This window comes from Poromitra crassiceps (assembly GCF_964638095.1).
Source record: "Poromitra crassiceps genome assembly, chromosome: 8".
Taxonomy (NCBI): domain Eukaryota; kingdom Metazoa; phylum Chordata; class Actinopteri; order Beryciformes; family Melamphaidae; genus Poromitra; species Poromitra crassiceps.
In genome coordinates, this window is record NC_139629.1 from 24,195,438 (window position 1) to 24,214,953 (window position 19,516).

General features: G+C 44.3%; 1 protein-coding gene across 2 annotated transcripts in view; it reads left to right on the top strand.

Annotated features, from left to right (window-relative positions):
- adamts6 (ADAM metallopeptidase with thrombospondin type 1 motif, 6) overlaps positions 1-19,516 on the top strand; it is a gene marked incomplete at both ends in the record, with an annotated part of 103,102 nt that overhangs the window by 1,619 nt on the left and 81,967 nt on the right. Inside the window, 5 exons of one of the 2 annotated variants that reach the window (XM_083641939.1) lie at positions 3,783-3,961; positions 7,012-7,186; positions 7,384-7,467; positions 12,975-13,120; positions 16,720-16,763. In XM_083641939.1, coding sequence (XP_083498065.1) covers positions 3,783-3,961; positions 7,012-7,186; positions 7,384-7,467; positions 12,975-13,120; positions 16,720-16,763 — 628 coding nt within the window. Of the gene's footprint in view, positions 1-3,782; positions 3,962-6,995; positions 7,187-7,383; positions 7,468-12,974; positions 13,121-16,719; positions 16,764-19,516 lie in introns of both variants that reach the window. The other variant, XM_083641938.1, reaches the window with a different exon arrangement.

The window sequence follows — 19,516 nt, forward strand, 5'->3', positions numbered from 1 at the left end:
TTCACACTGTCTGACTGCTGTTTGAGTCACAGAGTAGTTCACACTGACTGCTGTTTGAGTCACAAAGAGGTAGTTCACACTGTCTGACTGCTGTTTGAGTCACAGAGTAGTTCACACTGACTGCTGTTTGAGTCACAAAGAGGTAGTTCACACTGTCTGACTGCTGTTTGAGTCACAGAGTAGTTCACACTGACTGCTGTTTGAGTCACAAAGAGGTAGTTCACACTGACTGACTGCTGTTTGAGTCACAAAGAGGTAGTTCACACTGTCTGACTGCTGTTTGAGTCACAAAGAGGTAGTTCACTCTGTCTGACTTCTGTTTGAGTCACAAAGAGGTAGTTCACACTGTCTGACTGCTGTTTGAGTCACAAAGAGGTAGTTCACACGGTCTGACTGCTGTTTGAGTCACAAAGAGGTAGTTCACACTCTGACTTATGTTTGAGTCACAAAGAGGTAGTTCACTCTGTCTGACTGCTGTTTGAGTCACAAAGAGGTAGTTCACACTCTGACTGACTGCTGTTTGAGTCACAAAGAGGTAGTTCACACTGTCTGACTGCTGTTTGAGTCACAGAGTAGTTCACACTGTCTGACTGCTGTTTGAGTCACAAAGAGGTAGTTCACTCTGTCTGACTGCTGTTTGATTCACAAAGAGGTAGTTCACACTGACTGCTGTTTGAGTCACAAAGAGGTAGTTCACACTGTCTGACTGCTGTTTGAGTCACAGAGTAGTTCACACTGACTGCTGTTTGAGTCACAAAGAGGTAGTTCACACGGTCTGACTGCTGTTTGAGTCACAGAGAGGTAGTTCACACTGTCTGACTGCTGTTTGATTCACAGAGAGTTAGTTCACACTGACTGCTGTTTGAGTCACAAAGAGGTAGTTCACACTGTCTGACTGCTGTTTGAGTCACAGAGTAGTTCACACTGACTGCTGTTTGAGTCACAAAGAGGTAGTTCACACTGTCTGACTGCTGTTTGAGTCACAGAGTAGTCCACACTGTCTGACTGCTGTTTGAGTCACAAAGAGGTAGTTCACACTGTCTGACTGCTGTTTGAGTCACAAAGAGGTAGTTCACACTCTGACTGCTGTTTGAGTCACAGAGAGGTAGTTCACACTGTCTGACTGCTGTTTGAGTCACAAAGAGGTAGTTCACACTGTCTGACTGCTGTTTGAGTCACAAAGAGGTAGTTCACACTGTCCGACTGCTGTTTGAGTCACACAGAGGTAGTTCACACTGACTGACTGCTGTTTGAGTCACAAAGAGGTAGTTCACTCTGACTGACTGCTGTTTGAGTCACAAAGAGGTAGTTCACTCTGACTGACTGCTGTTTGAGTCACAAAGAGGTAGTTCACTCTGACTGACTGCTGTTTGAGTCACAAAGAGGTAGTTCACACTGTCTGACTGCTGTTTGAGTCACAAAGAGGTAGTTCACTCTGTCTGACTGCTGTTTGAGTCACAAAGAGTTAATACTGCCTGACTGCTGTTTGAGTCACAAAGAGTTAATACTGCCTGACTGCTGTTTGAGTCACAAAGAGTTAAAGGAACACTCCGCCCATTTTCAACCAGCTTTGTATCATTAGAACATCAGTAGTATATCAGAAAACTGTCAACGGTTTTGAAGTCTGTCATTTCATTTGACAGTTATTGAGTGTTAAAGTGTGGACCAGTGACATCACTGGTCCACACTAACTCAAATTAATAACTCATTAACTCAAATCAACTCTCAATAACTGTCAAACTATTCATCATTCATCTAGTTTGACAGTTATTGAGAGTTGATTTGAGTTAATGAGTTATTCATTTGAGTTATTGTGGACCAGTGATGTCACTGGTCCACACTGGTTAACACTCAATAACTGTCAAATTAAATGACAGACTTCAAAACAGTTTACAGTTTTCTGATATACTACTGATGTTCTAATGACACAACGCTGGTTGAAAATGGGCAGAGTGTTCCTTTAATGCCCTGCTTACCTCAGACAAACCCTCCAAGCTAATGTCAAGTAACTAATATATACCTTGCTTGTGCTCTGCTTACCTCAGACAATCTTTCAGACCCCGTGCCAAAGGATTAGACCAATTGTAGTTTGCTTAACAGAATCTTGGCCTCTGTCCATTTGGCAGCGAGCGGCTGAGGGCAGCTCGGGGTAAGGCGATGCTCACAGAGAGAAATGGTATCAGCAGAGCTTCCTCATCTCGCCGGCCTGCTAGTGATAAGCATCAAGGCCTTTCTCTCTAACCCTAACCCTAACCCTATAAGCATCAAGGCCTTTCTCTCTGTGTTGCGTACGAAATGTGTCCGTTTCTATTTTGCCCAGACTGCCATCAAAGCTCGCTGGTGGATCCTTCTCGTGATGTGTGATGTAAGCCAGTGGTTCTCAAAACGTTTCACAGCAAAAGACTTCGTCCCAGGGTACCCCATCTGATAAGATCGTTGCCTTTAGATGCTTTATTACAGAAAGTGTTTGAAAAAACCATGATCAAAATAGTCAATACAATCTCTCTCATTGTGTCACTTATATGGATGGAACTATAGTGAAAACAAATGATCTCCCTTTTTGACGGGGACCCCCTGGAACCCCCTCAAGGACCCCCGGGGGTCCCCGGACCCCACTTTGAGAACCACTGACATCATTTGTTTGAAAATTCTAGTATACTGTATCAGTCCTTCTTTTAGTGCTCCTTTCAAAAACAAACAATAAACGAACAGAACTGAGGCAACTCATTATCAAGTCTAAGGTTTTATTCCTTAGATCTCTTTGATAATAAAAAAAACTGTAAGAAATGTGAGAACTGTTCTCCCTCCTTCCTTCAGAATAAAACCGCTCTCCCTCCATCCTTCAGAATAAAACCGCTCTCCCTCCTTCAGAATAACTCTAAACAAGGAGAAGGCCCTGTTTCTTGTTGGCAAATGGGACCATGTGGAGAAAACATGTATTACCCTTGTAGCCAAATGTGCTGGCAAGGCCTACATGCAGTATCATAAATTGAATTAGTGTTAGCCCTTTTTTCTAACAGCACCAAACATGGACAAAAGTGTGTGTGCAGTTTGAATGGATCAGGCGAGGGATTAAATATCTTGACATCACACACCATTAACACTCGCATCAGAAATGCGTTTGTTATCGGCGAATGCCAGTGAGACATTTCCTTAATTGCTTTCATTGTGAGTTTTACAGAGCCGAGCGACGTGCCAGTGTTTTCTGCAAACACATTCTGAAGTTCTTTTTCAATTTACGTTACAAAGGGGGTGTTCAAGGGCAGAGAGCTATGTTCTTTGGTTGAGATCCCAGTAATTATAATGTTGTTCTTTGTGTAATTGCTTGTTTTAACATGATTTATCAAATTGCCTCAGAGTGTGTTGGGGTGTTTTTTTTTTTTTTTTACATTTGACTGCAACCTAGAGAAATATGAATTGTATGCGCTGAAACACGACTACTCTGCTAGGAAGAGGCTATCGCCGAGGAGAAGAGATTTCAATCATCTCGGTGCTTGCAAGTGTGCACAATTTTCAAAAGTGAGAAAAACAAGTTGATTACTGTAGTGAAAAATGCTCAGGGCGTTTGTCAAAAGTAATTTCATATGACTGGGTTCAATGTAAAACACACACACACAAGTTTAAAAAGATACTGCAAGGCATCTTTGTCAAGTATGCATTGTGACTCAGCTGTGACACAGTTGTAACACAGTTGTAACACAGTTGTGACACATTGTAACACCATTGTTTGCTTCTGTTTATAACCCGTTTCTCTCGTTGTTCTGTTTTTCCTCCCCAACAAGCATGGTGTCATAACAACAGAGGATGAGCAGTATTTAATAGAGCCATTAAAGAACATCTCCTCCACAAGCTCCAGTGAATGGAACCTGGAAGAAGCACAGCAACATGTTATTTATAAAATGTCTGCCATTCCCTCACCACAAGAGCATAGCCAGGAGTTCAGCTGTGGCATTTCAGGTTGGTGAACCTCCATCTGGGTTGGACTCTGTGTGGGTGGGACTGACGTAAAGGAATAGCTATACATAGCAGGTTAGAGGAAGTTCTGGTTTGGTTCTAGGCCCAGGTCCTGGTGGACATGACCGGGCCTCTTGTGTGCTACGGCCACCTTTCAACCTGGAAGAGAAAGCTTTCACAAAAGGGCAATGTGCATCGTCTAAAGGCCCAATTGTGCTCAGCGTTAAATACGGATACGCATACAGACGAAGCCTTCTGTCCGCACTCTGCGTTCAGTTCATGCATAATTCTGCACGTTTTCTGAAAGCTTACGGATACGGATGAAACGGAGCAGTACCACACACACACACTCACACACACATTTGACTCTATACTGCCCACTAGTGGATGTATTGCTTAACATGATACCAACGTGAAAGACGCATGGAAGTATGTGGCCAGTGACGCTTCTTACACCGTTTGAAACTTTTATTTTCGTATGCAAATGGAGCATAATTTGGGCCTTAAGAGCGTTTGGCTGAATCTAGATTGTGGTATTTTTATAGAAGCGCCGATGCTATTTATAGAGCCAATAAGCATGTTTAGAATCTAAAGCTTCAGCTCCACCAAAGCCTTTGTCTATTGAGATATGATTGGAGAAGAACCAGGTGGATATTTAGGTATTTGGGCCACGGTCTTATAACAAACAGCAAAGACTGTCATCCCCAGGAAGCCAGCAAGCCCCAACATGTACCATCTTATAGCCTTTTCCCAGAGCATCTGGGTCATAAAGCAAAGGCTTGAGGTGCAAGGTTCAAAGGGGCAGATTCCCCATGTGCATCTTACCATACACAAACCATCTAGATACTGTCCTGCATCTCACCATACGCACACCATCTAGATACTGTCCTGCATTTCACCATACACAAACCATCTATATACTGTCCTGCATCTTACCATACACAAACCATCTAGATACTGTCCTGCATCTCACCATACGCACACCATCTAGATACTGTCCTGCATCTCACCATACACAAACCATCTAGATACTGTCCTGCATCTCACCATACGCACACCATCTAGATACTGTCCTGCATTTCACCATACACAAACCATCTATATACTGTCCTGCATCTTACCATACACAAACCATCTAGATACTGTCCTGCATCTCACCATACGCACACCATCTAGATACTGTCCTGCATCTCACCATACACAAACCATCTAGATACTGTCCTGCATCTTACCATACAAACCATCTAGATACTGTCCTGCATCTTACCATACAAACCATCTAGATACTGTCCTGCATCTCACCATACACAAACCATCTAGATACTGTCCTGCATCTCACCATACACAAACCATCTAGATACTGTCCTGCATCTTACCATACAAACCATCTAGATACTGTCCTGCATCTCACCATACAAACCATCTAGATACTGTCCTGCATCTTACCATACAAACCATCTAGATACTGTCCTGCATCTCACCATACACAAACCATCTAGATACTGTCCTGCATCTCACCATACACAAACCATCTAGATACTGTCCTGCATCTTACCATACACACACCATCTAGATACTGTCCTGCATCTCACCATACAAACCATCTAGATACTGTCCTGCATCTCACCATACACAAACCATCTAGATACTGTCCTGCATCTTACCATACACACACCATCTAGATACTGTCCTGCATCTCACCATACAAACCATCTAGATACTGTCCTGCATCTCACCATACACAAACCATCTAGATACTGTCCTGCATCTCACCATACACAAACCATCTAGATACTGTCCTGCATCTTACCATACAAACCATCTAGATACTGTCCTGCATCTCACCATACAAACCATCTAGATACTGTCCTGCATCTTACCATACAAACCATCTAGATACTGTCCTGCATCTCACCATACACAAACCATCTAGATACTGTCCTGCATCTCACCATACACAAACCATCTAGATACTGTCCTGCATCTTACCATACACACACCATCTAGATACTGTCCTGCATCTCACCATACAAACCATCTAGATACTGTCCTGCATCTCACCATACACAAACCATCTAGATACTGTCCTGCATCTTACCATACACACACCATCTAGATACTGTCCTGCATCTCACCATACAAACCATCTAGATACTGTCCTGCATCTCACCATACACAAACCATCTAGATACTGTCCTGCATCTCACCATACACAAACCATCTAGATACTGTCCTGCATCTTACCATACACACACCATCTAGATACTGTCCTGCATCTCACCATACAAACCATCTAGATACTGTCCTGCATCTCACCATACACAAACCATCTAGATACTGTCCTGCATTTCACCATACACAAACCATCTAGATACTGTCCTGCATCTTACCATACACACACCATCTAGATACTGTCCTGCATCTTACCATACACACACCATCTAGATACTGTCCTGCATCTCACCATACAAACCATCTAGATACTGTCCTGCATCTCACCATACACAAACCATCTAGATACTGTCCTGCATCTCACCATACACAAACCATCTAGATACTGTCCTGCATCTTACCATACACACACCATCTAGATACTGTCCTGCATCTCACCATACAAACCATCTAGATACTGTCCTGCATCTCACCATACACAAACCATCTAGATACTGTCCTGCATCTTACCATACACACACCATCTAGATACTGTCCTGCATCTCACCATACAAACCATCTAGATACTGTCCTGCATCTCACCATACACAAACCATCTAGATACTGTCCTGCATCTCACCATACACACACCATCTAGATACTGTCCTGCATCTCACCATACAAACCATCTAGATACTGTCCTGCATCTTACCATACACACACCATCTAGATACTGTCCTGCATCTTACCACACACACACCATCTAGATACTGTCCTGCATCTTACCATACACACACCACCTACATACTGTCTTTCAGATAGATTTGATTTCATAATTCACAAGTAGACTATACTTACTAACCTGTCTTTGTCTTCCTTCTCATCCGCAGACCTCACAAAAAGCAGTGCACCCTCCCCGGTCTCCCAGAACAGCAGTGAACAGCTGAACAGCACCCACAGACAGAGGCGCTCCGTCAGCACCGAGCGCTTTGTGGAAACCCTCGTGGTCGCCGATAAAATGATGGTCGGTTACCATGGACGCAAAGACATCGAGCACTACATCTTGTCTGTAATGAATATTGTAAGTTTGATCCTACTTTTTGGTTACGTTGTTGTTTTCAATGATAGGTAGCAATATAGAACGTACAAGTTTTCCATTGTTGGCCATTTGAGCTAGTGGATATGTACAGAAACACTATGTATAATAACCAGTATCTGTTGTGACATATGGACACAATTTGTCTGACTTTGTGTCTTTTCTTCTTTTCTGGAGGTCAGGTTGCCAAACTTTACCGTGATGCCAGTCTAGGAAATGTTGTGAACATTATTGTAACCCGGTTGATTGTTCTGACCGAAGATCAGGTGAGCAAATCTCTCTCTTCCTACTGCGACCCCTAGCTCTGTGTCTCTCTGTCTCACAATTTTATTTATTTATTTAACCTTTATTTAACCAGGCAAGTCATTAACACATTCACTGCCAGCCGTTTTTTTTTTACTGTAGGTAGCTTCTGCCAAAGGTTTTTTTTGAGGATTCTGGCTCATCTTTCAAGAGCCGAGGATTCTTTTCTGCTAAGATTTTGTGAACACAAAATATCTCAAAAGAACTAATAGAATGTGTGCTTTCTCTGTCTAAAAGAGTTAGTTTGTAGAGTTAGTAGTTATGTAGGCATTAGCACTTGAATACAGCATGGTTTCAGCATCTGAAAATTTAAGCTGAGATAAATAGCTTTTTGTGAAATTCGATAGAACAGTCACTTTAACCATTCATTTTTGGCATCAGTAAGACGTCAGACATCTAAACAATAGTTTTGAACAGTAATTTCCTCCATAACAGCAGGAAACCCCCCTCTCCTTCAAACTCCTCCCTCCATGTGTGTTCTTCTCCTCTCTCCATGGCTGCAGCGGGCGTGTCACAAGCGAGTTGCTGCTGTCTGTGCTGCTGCTCTGGTCTGCTGGCGGCCGCTGGGCGAGTCTGGATGGGCTCGCTCGTTTCTTGGGGTTTCGGTTGAGAGCTTTGATGAAGCTTTTGCAATTCTGGTCATATTTATGCTGCGTGTTTCAAAGTGTGTTGCACCCATAATCTATTATGCAAATTTGCAATCCCCCACCGCCAGCAACCAGCGCGAAAGCGAAAGCGTTTTCGCCAATCCATTTTACAGTATGAGAATGGTTTCATCGCGCGTTCCCCTGCAGTTTTGGCTCGGCTTTTTCTAGTCTGGAGAGCACTGTCGCCACTTAGTGGGTCGGTGGAATGGGTTGTACACGTTCGGTGGCTCCCATATTTATATAGGAGATGTAAAAGGCTTAGATCAACGTCCCACCGTGACGAGTTGACTCGTCATTGGCAGTCAACCGTTGGTTTCTGCTTGACGAGTTGACTCGTCAATGGCAGTGAACGTGTTAAGAACAAATTCTTATTTACAATGGCGACCTGACAAAAGGCAAGCCTCTTGAGGGAGAGGGGTAGGGACTAAAAGAAGAAGAAAAAAAAAAAAAACATTTAAAAGGACAACAGTACATATCCAACACATCCATTAGTTTACAGGTATTATCAGTGACAGGAGACATTACATAAGAAACATTATACAATCTAGCACACCACGCACCAGCCTGGTTTCTGTTTGAAGAACAATTCTAACAACTATACGTTTTGTTGCTCATTGAAAATTATACTTGCCTTTGAATTGTCAGCGCACTATTACTGTAGTTATTATGGTAAGCCTGCTTTTAGTGTACACCTGTAGTAAGTGTAGGAGTGATTTTATGTGATTGCTGCAGATGAGGGGGAAAGCAGGTATGTCCACCACTTCAGATGAAAGAGCCTGCAGTGGAGACGGGCTCAGGTGTCCTTCCTCAGGGAGATCCGATTGAGGATTTTTACTTACCCTGTACATGTATGGTGTATGTGATGGGAGAAACATACACTGTACATATGTATGGTGTATGTGATGGGAGAAACATACACTGTACATATGTATGGTGTATGTGATGGGAGAAACATACACTTGACTACATATGTATGGTGTATGTGATGGGAGAAACATACACTCTAGATATGTATGGTGTATGTGATGGGAGAAACATACACTCTACATATGTATGGTGTATGTGATGGGAGAAACATACACTGTACATATGTATGGTGTATGTGATGGGAGAAACATACACTCTACATATGTATGGTGTATGTGATGGGAGAAACATACACTCTACATATGTATGGTGTATGTGATGGGAGAAACATACACTGTACATATGTATGGTGTATGTATGTGATGGGAGAAACATACGCTTGACTGTACATATGTATGGTGTATGTGATGGGAGAAACATACACTTGACTACATATGTATGGTGTATGTGATGGGAGAAACATACACTCTACATATGTATGGTGTATGTGATGGGAGAAACATACACTCTACATTATGTATGGTGTATGTGATGGGAGAAACATACACTCTACATATGTATGGTGTATGTGATGGGAGAAACATACACTCTACATATGTATGGTGTATGTGATGGGAGAAACATACACTGTACATATGTATGGTGTATGTGATGGGAGAAACATACACTCTACATATGTATGGTGTATGTGATGGGAGAAACATACACTGTACATATGTATGGTGTATGTGATGGGAGAAACATACACTGTACATATGTATGGTGTATGTGATGGGAGAAACATACACTCTACATATGTATGGTGTATGTGATGGGAGAAACATACACTGTACGTATGTATGGTGTATGTATGTGATGGGAGAAACATACGCTTGACTGTACATATGTATGGTGTATGTGATGGGAGAGTAATAAAAATAGAGTCCGCACACTGGCAGCTGCTCCCAAATATTTATTCGACCACAAAAAAGTGTGACGTTTCGGGCAAAGCCCTTCCTCAGACATAAATGAAGTGTAGGGACACACCCCTTAAGTACCCTCGCAGGGGTCACCTGACACATCATGTGATACATAAAATTAAACATACAGTGCACTTGTTCATATAATCAAATGGCAACTGGCAATATCAAAACATAATTGTCTCAAAGATGGGAGAAACATACACTTGACTACATATGTATGGTGTATGTGATGGGAGAAACATACACTCTACATATGTATGGTGTATGTGATGGGAGAAACATACACTTGACTACATATGTATGGGGTATGTGATGGGAGAAATATACACTCTACATATGTATGGTGTATGTGATGGGAGAAACATACACTCTACATTATGTATGGTGTATGTGATGGGAGAAACATACACTCTACATATGTATGGTGTATGTGATGGGAGAAACATACACTGTACATATGTATGGTGTATGTGATGGCAGAAACACATGTATGGTGTATGTGATGGGAGAAACACATATGTATGGTGTATGTGATGGCAGAAACACATATGTATGGTGTATGTGATGGCAGAAACACATATGTATGGTGTATGTGATGGCAGAAACACATATGTATGGTGTATGTGATGGCAGAAACACATATGTATGGTGTATGTGATGGCAGAAACACATATGTATGGTGTATGTGATGGGAGAAACACATGTATGGTGTATGTGATGGCAGAAACACATATGTATGGTGTATGTGATGGGAGAAACACATATGTATGGTGTATGTGATGGCAGAAACACATATGTATGGTGTATGTGATGGGAGAAACATACACTCTACATATGTATGGTGTATGTGATGGGAGAAACATACACTTGACTACATATGTATGGGGTATGTGATGGGAGAAATATACACTCTACATATGTATGGTGTATGTGATGGGAGAAACATACACTCTACATTATGTATGGTGTATGTGATGGGAGAAACATACACTCTACATATGTATGGTGTATGTGATGGGAGAAACATACACTGTACATATGTATGGTGTATGTGATGGCAGAAACACATGTATGGTGTATGTGATGGGAGAAACACATATGTATGGTGTATGTGATGGCAGAAACACATATGTATGGTGTATGTGATGGCAGAAACACATATGTATGGTGTATGTGATGGCAGAAACACATATGTATGGTGTATGTGATGGCAGAAACACATATGTATGGTGTATGTGATGGGAGAAACAGATATGTATGGTGTATGTGATGGCAGAAACACATATGTATGGTGTATGTGATGGGAGAAACACATATGTATGGTGTATGTGATGGGAGAAACAGATATGTATGGTGTATGTGATGGCAGAAACACATATGTATGGTGTATGTGATGGGAGAAACAGAGTGTGTGTCTGGCATCTGTTTTTCGAGGGGTTGCAGAGGCTCTTTATGTAGGACCGGAGCCAGCAAATAAGAGAATATGTTTTCATTTTCTGTATAAAGTGGAAGCCCATTTGGGTCCAATATGCTTTAACTAGAGGGAGGCTTGTGCGTATATGTAATAATCAGAAAATAGTAATGATTACAAGTAGACTAACAGATGCAGGTCCAGTCGCAAATGTAACTTAATTTCTCAAAGACAGTCTATCAATCTGTGTGCTGGATCAAATGGGATGGAGTTACACAATCACTACAATAGCATTTCTGTGGTGGAAGTGAAGCTAGTGTGTTAGTGATGGACTGTTTTGTATTGTGTTGTAATTGATCAGAGAACTAAGTATGGCGATGCATCACTTTACTCTAGCTGAACCTATTCAACTCATGGTAGTCAATGCACTTAGCAGACTTCCACTGCTCCTCCTCCTCCTCCTCCTCCTCCTCCTCCTCCTCCTCCTCCTCCTCCTCCTCCTCCTCCTCCTCCTCCTCCTCCTCCTCCTCTTACTGCGACAACTCCTCCTCCATTGCTGCCCCTTGGTGCCAATATGGCTGTATTTATATGCTGAATGTTGCTTTGTTGTTTTGCATGGGAGACCCAGGTTTGCTTCCCTGGCTGCATTGAATTGTTGTGTTTTTTCTGCATGCTGATCAAAGTGCATCACAGACTTGTTTTTAGCCTCTGATACGATTAAAGATACACTGCACTGAAACAACAATGTTCTCCTCATGCTCTTAAAGGTTTAGCTTCATTCCATTGACAAAATCGACTGCTTTTATATTTCTTCTTGAATTCAAAGTTGTCTGCTCCTGTATTGTTTCTTTTAATCTTATGTATAGACCTTATTCGCTAACCCCGGACGGCGCCATATTGTTGACATACCGTCCTGCAGCTGACAACTATAGTAACGGCCTTATTGTCGTTTCTGTTCCATTACAAAATAGCGATAGTGACGACAGCAATAAAAACCCCAGAGTTGTTGTTTGTATGCTGCCGTTAATGCCTGTAATAATAAACAAAAGAAAAAACGAGGTGAACAGACTTTGCTGTGAGGAGCTGTCAGAAAGTTTCACCTGTCTCTCCCAACTATCCACACACCTCTCCTGTGCTGACGTAGCCTCAGTCTCGCTCCCTTCACGTTTGTGGACGGTAGAGATAGAAACAAACCACGGGGACTTTATTGCTGTCATTAATACAGCCATGCCTAACGCAGGTCACCATCCGAACACAACAGCAACGATACAGGTAACGCTAACGGCGGCTAGCTTCCTATAAACGCTGCTCTCACATAGGTTGTCACTTAGGAGCTGCAGCGCTATGTCGAGGATATGGCGGCGGTGGGCGTGCCCGTACGTGAGTGACGTCAATCGAATAAGGCCTAGTGTGTGATATGGGACAGTATGCTATGCTATGGTATAGCTTCCTATCGTAATATATAGCGTCATATCATATCGTGTCACATCACAACATATCTCATTGTATTGTATTGTATTGTATTGTATTGTATTGTATTGCATTGCATTGCAGTGTGTGTTGTGTGGTGTGGTGTTTTGCAGCCGAACCTGGAGATCAACCACCACGCTGACAAGTCTTTAGACAGTTTCTGTAAGTGGCAGAAGTCCATCCTTTCTCATCACGGAGATGGCAACAGCATTCCAGAGAACGGCATGGCTCATCACGACAACGCTGTTCTAATCACTCGGTAAGTATAGGCTCGCATTTTGGGGTTTAGGCCCCCATTTTGTTTCGCACGTGTTCACGCGCCTCAGAAAGTACGAGCTGTTTCGCCCGGGTGTTACTTTCACTGTAGCACTACGTTTCTACTTTCAGGCAAATGGGTCGTGGGGCTACTTATGGCGGTGTTGACGCATAAAGGGCGCGCGGTGAGCGTTCAGCGGCCGATTCTGTGCTGTAAGTGCGTTCACTACTACAAGTGTCCACCAGCGACAGCACTGCAAGGTGCGACTGTCCAATTGTGGTGCACAAACTGTACCTGCCAGTGTTGAAGCCGATGAGGACAAACGCCCCATCAGTTTGTGAGAAGAAACGGCGCTGTTTCAGGCATACCTGTCACACCGCAATTAATGCTAAGGGTGTTTCCGTGTAGCAGCAAACCTCCGTCATTACCTGGAATCGGCTTCGCAGTTACCGGAGCTGTTTTGGCCAGATAACCTAGCAACTAAAGTACATATTCCTCCACTGCTTTGGTCTGGAGAGAGGATGGCGTGCTTTGTGATTGACAGCTTTTGACTCTGGGCTCTGTACATAACAGCCTTTCTATCATTAGTGCGCTTTTGCTTGGTGTCTGTCAGCTGATATTCTCCAGCTCCCTTAGCTCCTGTTTTGCTTGTTGAGTTCAGCTTCGCTCAGTTCAGCTTCGCTCACTAAGTCCAACAAGAGGCTGTTTGAGTGGAATCTAGATCCAATGGCTATGGGATTTATCTGTGTGGCTGCAATGAGTGTTTCCTCAACACAGTGCTTACTTAGAGTAAATACTATTCTGCATCTTGTGTGAACGTTAAGTAAAAACATGGCTAAACAAGGTAAAAAAAAAAGACAAGGGGAAAAAAAGGGTGGAGATAATGAGATAATAAGCTGTGGGGAGGAGTCATTGGTTGCGCTCAGAGATGCTAACATTAGAGATAGTATAAATAGCTGATGGTGGACCCCAGGAACCCCTTATTAACCAGCATGTCTGGAGGAACAGTCTGGCATTCCTTGCTATGGTGGAATGCACCTAAAAGGGTTCTGTATGATTTCGGGACTGTTTATGCTAGGAGCACTCAGCTCAGAGAAGATTTCTTTTAATTTGTGAGTATTTCATCTTTGGGCCGGCGATCCAAGGTGCAAACGTTTTTACGATGTGATGATTATTTCGTTTGATCAGCAAACATTTTGCTTAACAGCTGCTCATAATATATCTCTTTGACAACAATTTCTTTTTTTTTATTTCTTTTTTTACTGGTATTGTAATTTGTGAGGCGTTTCGACGTATAAAAATTTCAGGTGTGTGGAAATTGTTCCCGCTAGGCGCCTGAGGTGCTCACTGCAAATATGAGTCAAAAGAGACCAACTCCAACTTAAAGGTCCCAATTCGTGCAGCTGTAACCTCTTAAAAACGTGTGTCTCTGGTCCATAAAACATGATTCTGGATTAATCTGTCGAAAATATAGCAACCCCGTTTGTTGTGACGGAGTTCTCACTTCCTCATCTTGTCGCTTCCCAAGAATGGCCTGTTTCTATAATATATTCAGAACTAACAGTTCCCATTGGCCGCTGAGGGAGAGCCCGCCCCAGGCTCCCAGCGGCCAATCAGATTAGCGTCTGTGGACCAGCACGCTAGGTTGCGAGTTATCGTTAACTTAACGGTACTACGCTAAAGAGGACATCTCAAAATGCCTAGACTTACCGAATGCACCTCTGCAGTTGCTGGATCACGTACAGTTGGCGTCGCTCCAGCTAGAAGTGTTAATTTTGTGGCTATAGACTAAATGGTGCAGGTAGCTTGTGTGAGAGAGACCCGCGCAGTATGCAGGAGGAAGCTAGTGACGTCCCAATTCCCCTCTGGGCAAACGAAGCGCTTGGGGGTGTGGCTTGGAGGAGACTGCAGGGGGACGCTGGATAGGGACAAATCCAACTGTGGCAGTTCTGAGCGTGTGACCACTCATTACAGGGAGGGCTGACAGCAGTATATATGCATTTACAAGTAAAAACAGCTTTTGCACGGAATGGGACCTTTAATATTTCACCTGAGGTGCTCACTGCAAATATGAGTCAAAAGAGACCAACTCCAACTTAATATTTCACCCCAACTCTGAAATGAATTGAGTCTATGTATTTGACGAACACAGTCACTGGAGCTTTTGGAGCCTGTTGTTGCCCACAGGAAGCCAGAGACACTGTCTCCGCAGTATATTCCACTAGAGAGACCACTAATGCAACCGCTTCCACTCCATCACTATCCGATCACCGCGGATCTCCACAGCAGCCTTGCTTCTTTATTAGGCTTTGTTTTGATAGTGTCTTGAGGTCGCCGTGCCTTGTTTGGAATGTGGCCCGTCACGTTCGAAAAGACACCGGAGGGGGGAAATTAAAGGAAATAAATCAAAACAAATAGATGTCCTAAATTAGGTCAAGATTATACCTCATTGGTTTGGAAGTAGTCCACCAGGAGGGAGAGAACGATGGAGGGGGGCGGGGGGGGTGTATGGGGGGACAGCGAGAGAGAGAGAGAGCGAGAGAGGAAAGGACTCGGAGGGTGAAATTAAATTAGCAGTGTCCTTGGTTTTTAATAGATTAAAAGCTTTAGGAATGATTGGATCATTCATTTGAAATGTTAGATGTGTTTCTTAAAGCGCCACGTGGGCTCAGAGTGTAACGGCGGTCCCTCCATGCGCTCTCTATTGGATTACCTGTATCTGAGTTACAGGAGGGACGCAGCGCGACCCCAATGCCTTTCAGAGGCCGCTCTCTCATTGGACGTTGAATATGGGAGCACCGCGTGTGTCAGCCGGGTGACATTTAGAAAAGGATCACGCTAGAGATGGAGGAGGGGGCCAGGTGCACGCTAGAACCCAAACGCATCACGCTTCATTAGGGCTATTGTTGCACTAAAGGTTATAGTTAGATTATATCCAGCCAGAGGACGGGATTCAACGTGGAAAGAGTGGCATGGCAAAGAACCAGCGGAACGAGATACTGTCAAACACTGCATGAGAGAAATATACACATAATACACTGTAAAATACTGCACGAGAGAAAGATACACATAATATACGTAAGGGATAATGTATATTGAGGCGGTGATTACGGGGGAAATAATGACCGACAGGTGGATTGAGCCCGACGCGTAGCCTTCGTTCGACCTTCGTTCACCTGAAGGTCATTATTTCCCAGTAATCACCGCCTCAATATACATTATCCCGCTTAGAACACGGCCTACAACTAAATCATTCAATAATCTGACAAAAATAATTATTCAAATATATTTTTTAATAGCGTTTTCAACGACAAAGCGGTTTCATTCGTAATTGGCACACAAGACACCACAGTTGCAACTGGTTGGCCTAATTAGTAGTGTCTTGCTGACAAAAGGCTCTTATCAACTGATTAATCCAGGTGTGGCACAGCAGCGGTCGGTTGTCGAGAAATAATGACCGGTGAATATTGTTGATTGACCAATCAGAATCGAGTATTCAAGAGAGCCGTGTTCTAATGTAAAATAGTGCATGAGAGAAATAGGCACATAATATTCTAGGCTGAACTGAATGGTTTCTGTTTCTTTCCCTCTCTTGTCTACAGGTATGACATCTGTACCTACAAGAACAAACCCTGTGGTACCCTAGGTGAGTGCTAATTGGTAAATGGTAAATGGCCTGCATTTATATAGCGCTTTTATCCAAAGCGCTTTACAATCAGTAGGTACCTTCACCCATTCACACACCGATGGCGGCAGGCTACCACGCAGGGTGCTGGCACACCATCAGGAGCAATTTGGGGTTCAGTGTCTTGCCCAAGGACACTTCGACATGCAGACTGGAGGAGCCCGGGAATCGAACCACAGGCCTCTTTTATCCAAAGCGATTAGTGGACGACCCGCTCTACCTCCTGAGCTACAGCCGCCCCATGGTGGTGAGAGTAGCGTCTATATGTGTTAAAGGATAACTTCACCCAAAAATTAAAATTATGTCATTATCTACTCACCCCCATTCCAATGCACTGTTGCAGAATTATCCTAAACAATTGAAGCGCATGGGGACCAACTTAAAAAGAAGAAGCTTTAGCATAAAAGATTTTAAGCTAAAAACAGGGTGTAAACCTCGTTTTGCTCCAAGAAGTTGAGGGAAGGATAATGTAGCCTGCTACAGTGCAGATTTCAGCTAAAAACAGGGTGTAAATACCGTATTTTCAAGTGAACGTGGCAACCTTGTGTATATGTTTCCCGGGGAGGTTTTCGTTTTCGTGTGTGGCCTCCGTTGTGTCCTCAGACAAACCTTATTTTAGAAACTTTCGCAAGGCCACTTTGCGACGTGTAGCAGACAGTAGCAGACGATAATGAGGAGGATGTATTCAGTCGTATTATTATTGTAGCTCCTCGGTGGCTCAGGCTCTGTTGGTTGAGGCTAAGATCCCTAAACCTGGACGGCTCCCGGACACAGCCACAATTTGAAACCCTCTCCCCTCCCCTCCCCTCCTCAGTTTGTCTAAGGTGTTTACACTTCCACTGGGCTCAAGAGAAAGGAAAAGGTATGTGTGGGGAAGACTGAGAGACATGGAAGGAGACGGGGGGAGGGACAACCACGAGGCTGGTGACAGAGGAGGCGAGGCAGGAGAGTTGAAAGGAAAATGGAAGGGGAAAAGGACAATTATAGGGAGTGTGAGAGTGTTGAGGGGAGAGATAGAGCAGGGACTCTCAACCGTTTTCGTGTCAAGGATCACTAATCTAGTCCGCAGACCGCCATCCGATGAGATTCTGTCTCTCTGACCCAAATCCGAGAATATATTTTATTGTTCGTTATGATTTTGTCCAGAATTCCACGACTGTGTGTACTGTAGGTAGAGAGATAACAGTGAAACTATATGATCAAAACAGACGTTCTTCTCCATTCTCGAAATTGCATTAACTTCTTGTCAATGAAATCACGCTGAAGTTGCACAATTCGTCAATTTGCCGGGGGAGCCCCTGGGACCCCCTCAGGGACCCCTGGTGGTCCCCAGACCCCACATTGAGAACCACTGAGATGGAGGGTGTGATAGAGTGGCACAGACCCTCCCCACCCCACCTCCTGCCCACCCGCTCATTCTTCTCCTCTCTCCCCATCTTATCTTTGTAAAGCCCCCGCAGGCACCACAGTATATCTTGGAGGTAATATTGTGACTCGAGGGGCGGTTTGACAGATTGACCGCATTCGTCACATTCCCCGGTCGCTTTAATTGCCCTGGCATCTGCTTGGCTTCCTCGTTGTCTCTCCCCTCCCCTCCCCTCCCCTCCCCTCCCCTCCCCTCCCCTCTCCACCCCCCCCCCCCTCTCTCCCTCCACCCTCCCCCTGTCCTCTCTCTCTTCTCGGGGATCATGCTCCCAGGTCAGATCCTTGGCCTCCAGGGTCGCAGAGTAATCACGGGGCTGGAGATAATACACAGTCCACCCCGGTGTTAAGAAAACAACTCCCAATGCATTGTGTGTGTGTGTGTGCTTGCTTGCACCCACCCACCCATGGCCATGCACATACACGCTCACTTTCTCACACACCAGAGTTATTATAGTTTTGTATTTTTCGTTCGTTGTTGTTTTTTTCTCTAACTTTTAATTTTTGTTCTGCCGTGAGATTTGTTTGAGGAGCATAGCGAGACAGACGGGGATGGAAGTGGGCAGAGTGGGAGGGGGGAGGGGGGAGGGGGGGAGCTCAGAGCGCTTTGGTCGCTGCCGGAACCTCATTTGACGCTCCAAAATGGAAACAGGTTGAGAGTACGGGCGTCAAGGCAGTTTGACGTGCGTCAGAGCGCTCTTGGTGCGCGTTCGGCCGTTTAAAACAATGGGTGGACTTTTGGGGCTTAAGGGGTTCAGTTGCCTCCTTCAGCCTCTCCTCGCTCCCTCCAGTAAGGGTTTCAGTTGCCTCCTTCAGCCTCTCCTCGCTCCCTCCAGTAAGGGGTTCAGTTGCCTCCTTCAGCGTCTCCTCGCTCCCTCCAGTAAGGGTTTCAGTTGCCTCCTTCAGCCTCCCCTCGCTCCCTCCAGTAAGGCTTTCAGTTGCCTCCTTCAGCCTCCCCTTGCTCCCTCCAGTAAGGGTTTCAGTTGCCTCCTTCAGCCTCCCCTCGCTCCCTCCAGTAAGGGTTTCAGTTGCCTCCTTCAGCCTCCCCTCGCTCCCTCCAGTAAGGGTTTCAGTTGCCTCCTTCAGCCTCCCCTCGCTCCCTCCAGTAAGGGTTTCAGTTGCCTCCTTCAGCCTCCCCTCGCTCCCTCCAGTAAGGGTTTCAGTTGCCTCCTTCAGCTTCCCCTCGCTCCCTCCAGTAAGGGGTTCAGTTGCCTCCTTCAGCCTCTCCTTGCTCCCTCCAGTAAGGGGTTCAGTTGCCTCCTTCAGCCTCTCCTCGCTCCCTCCAGTAAGGG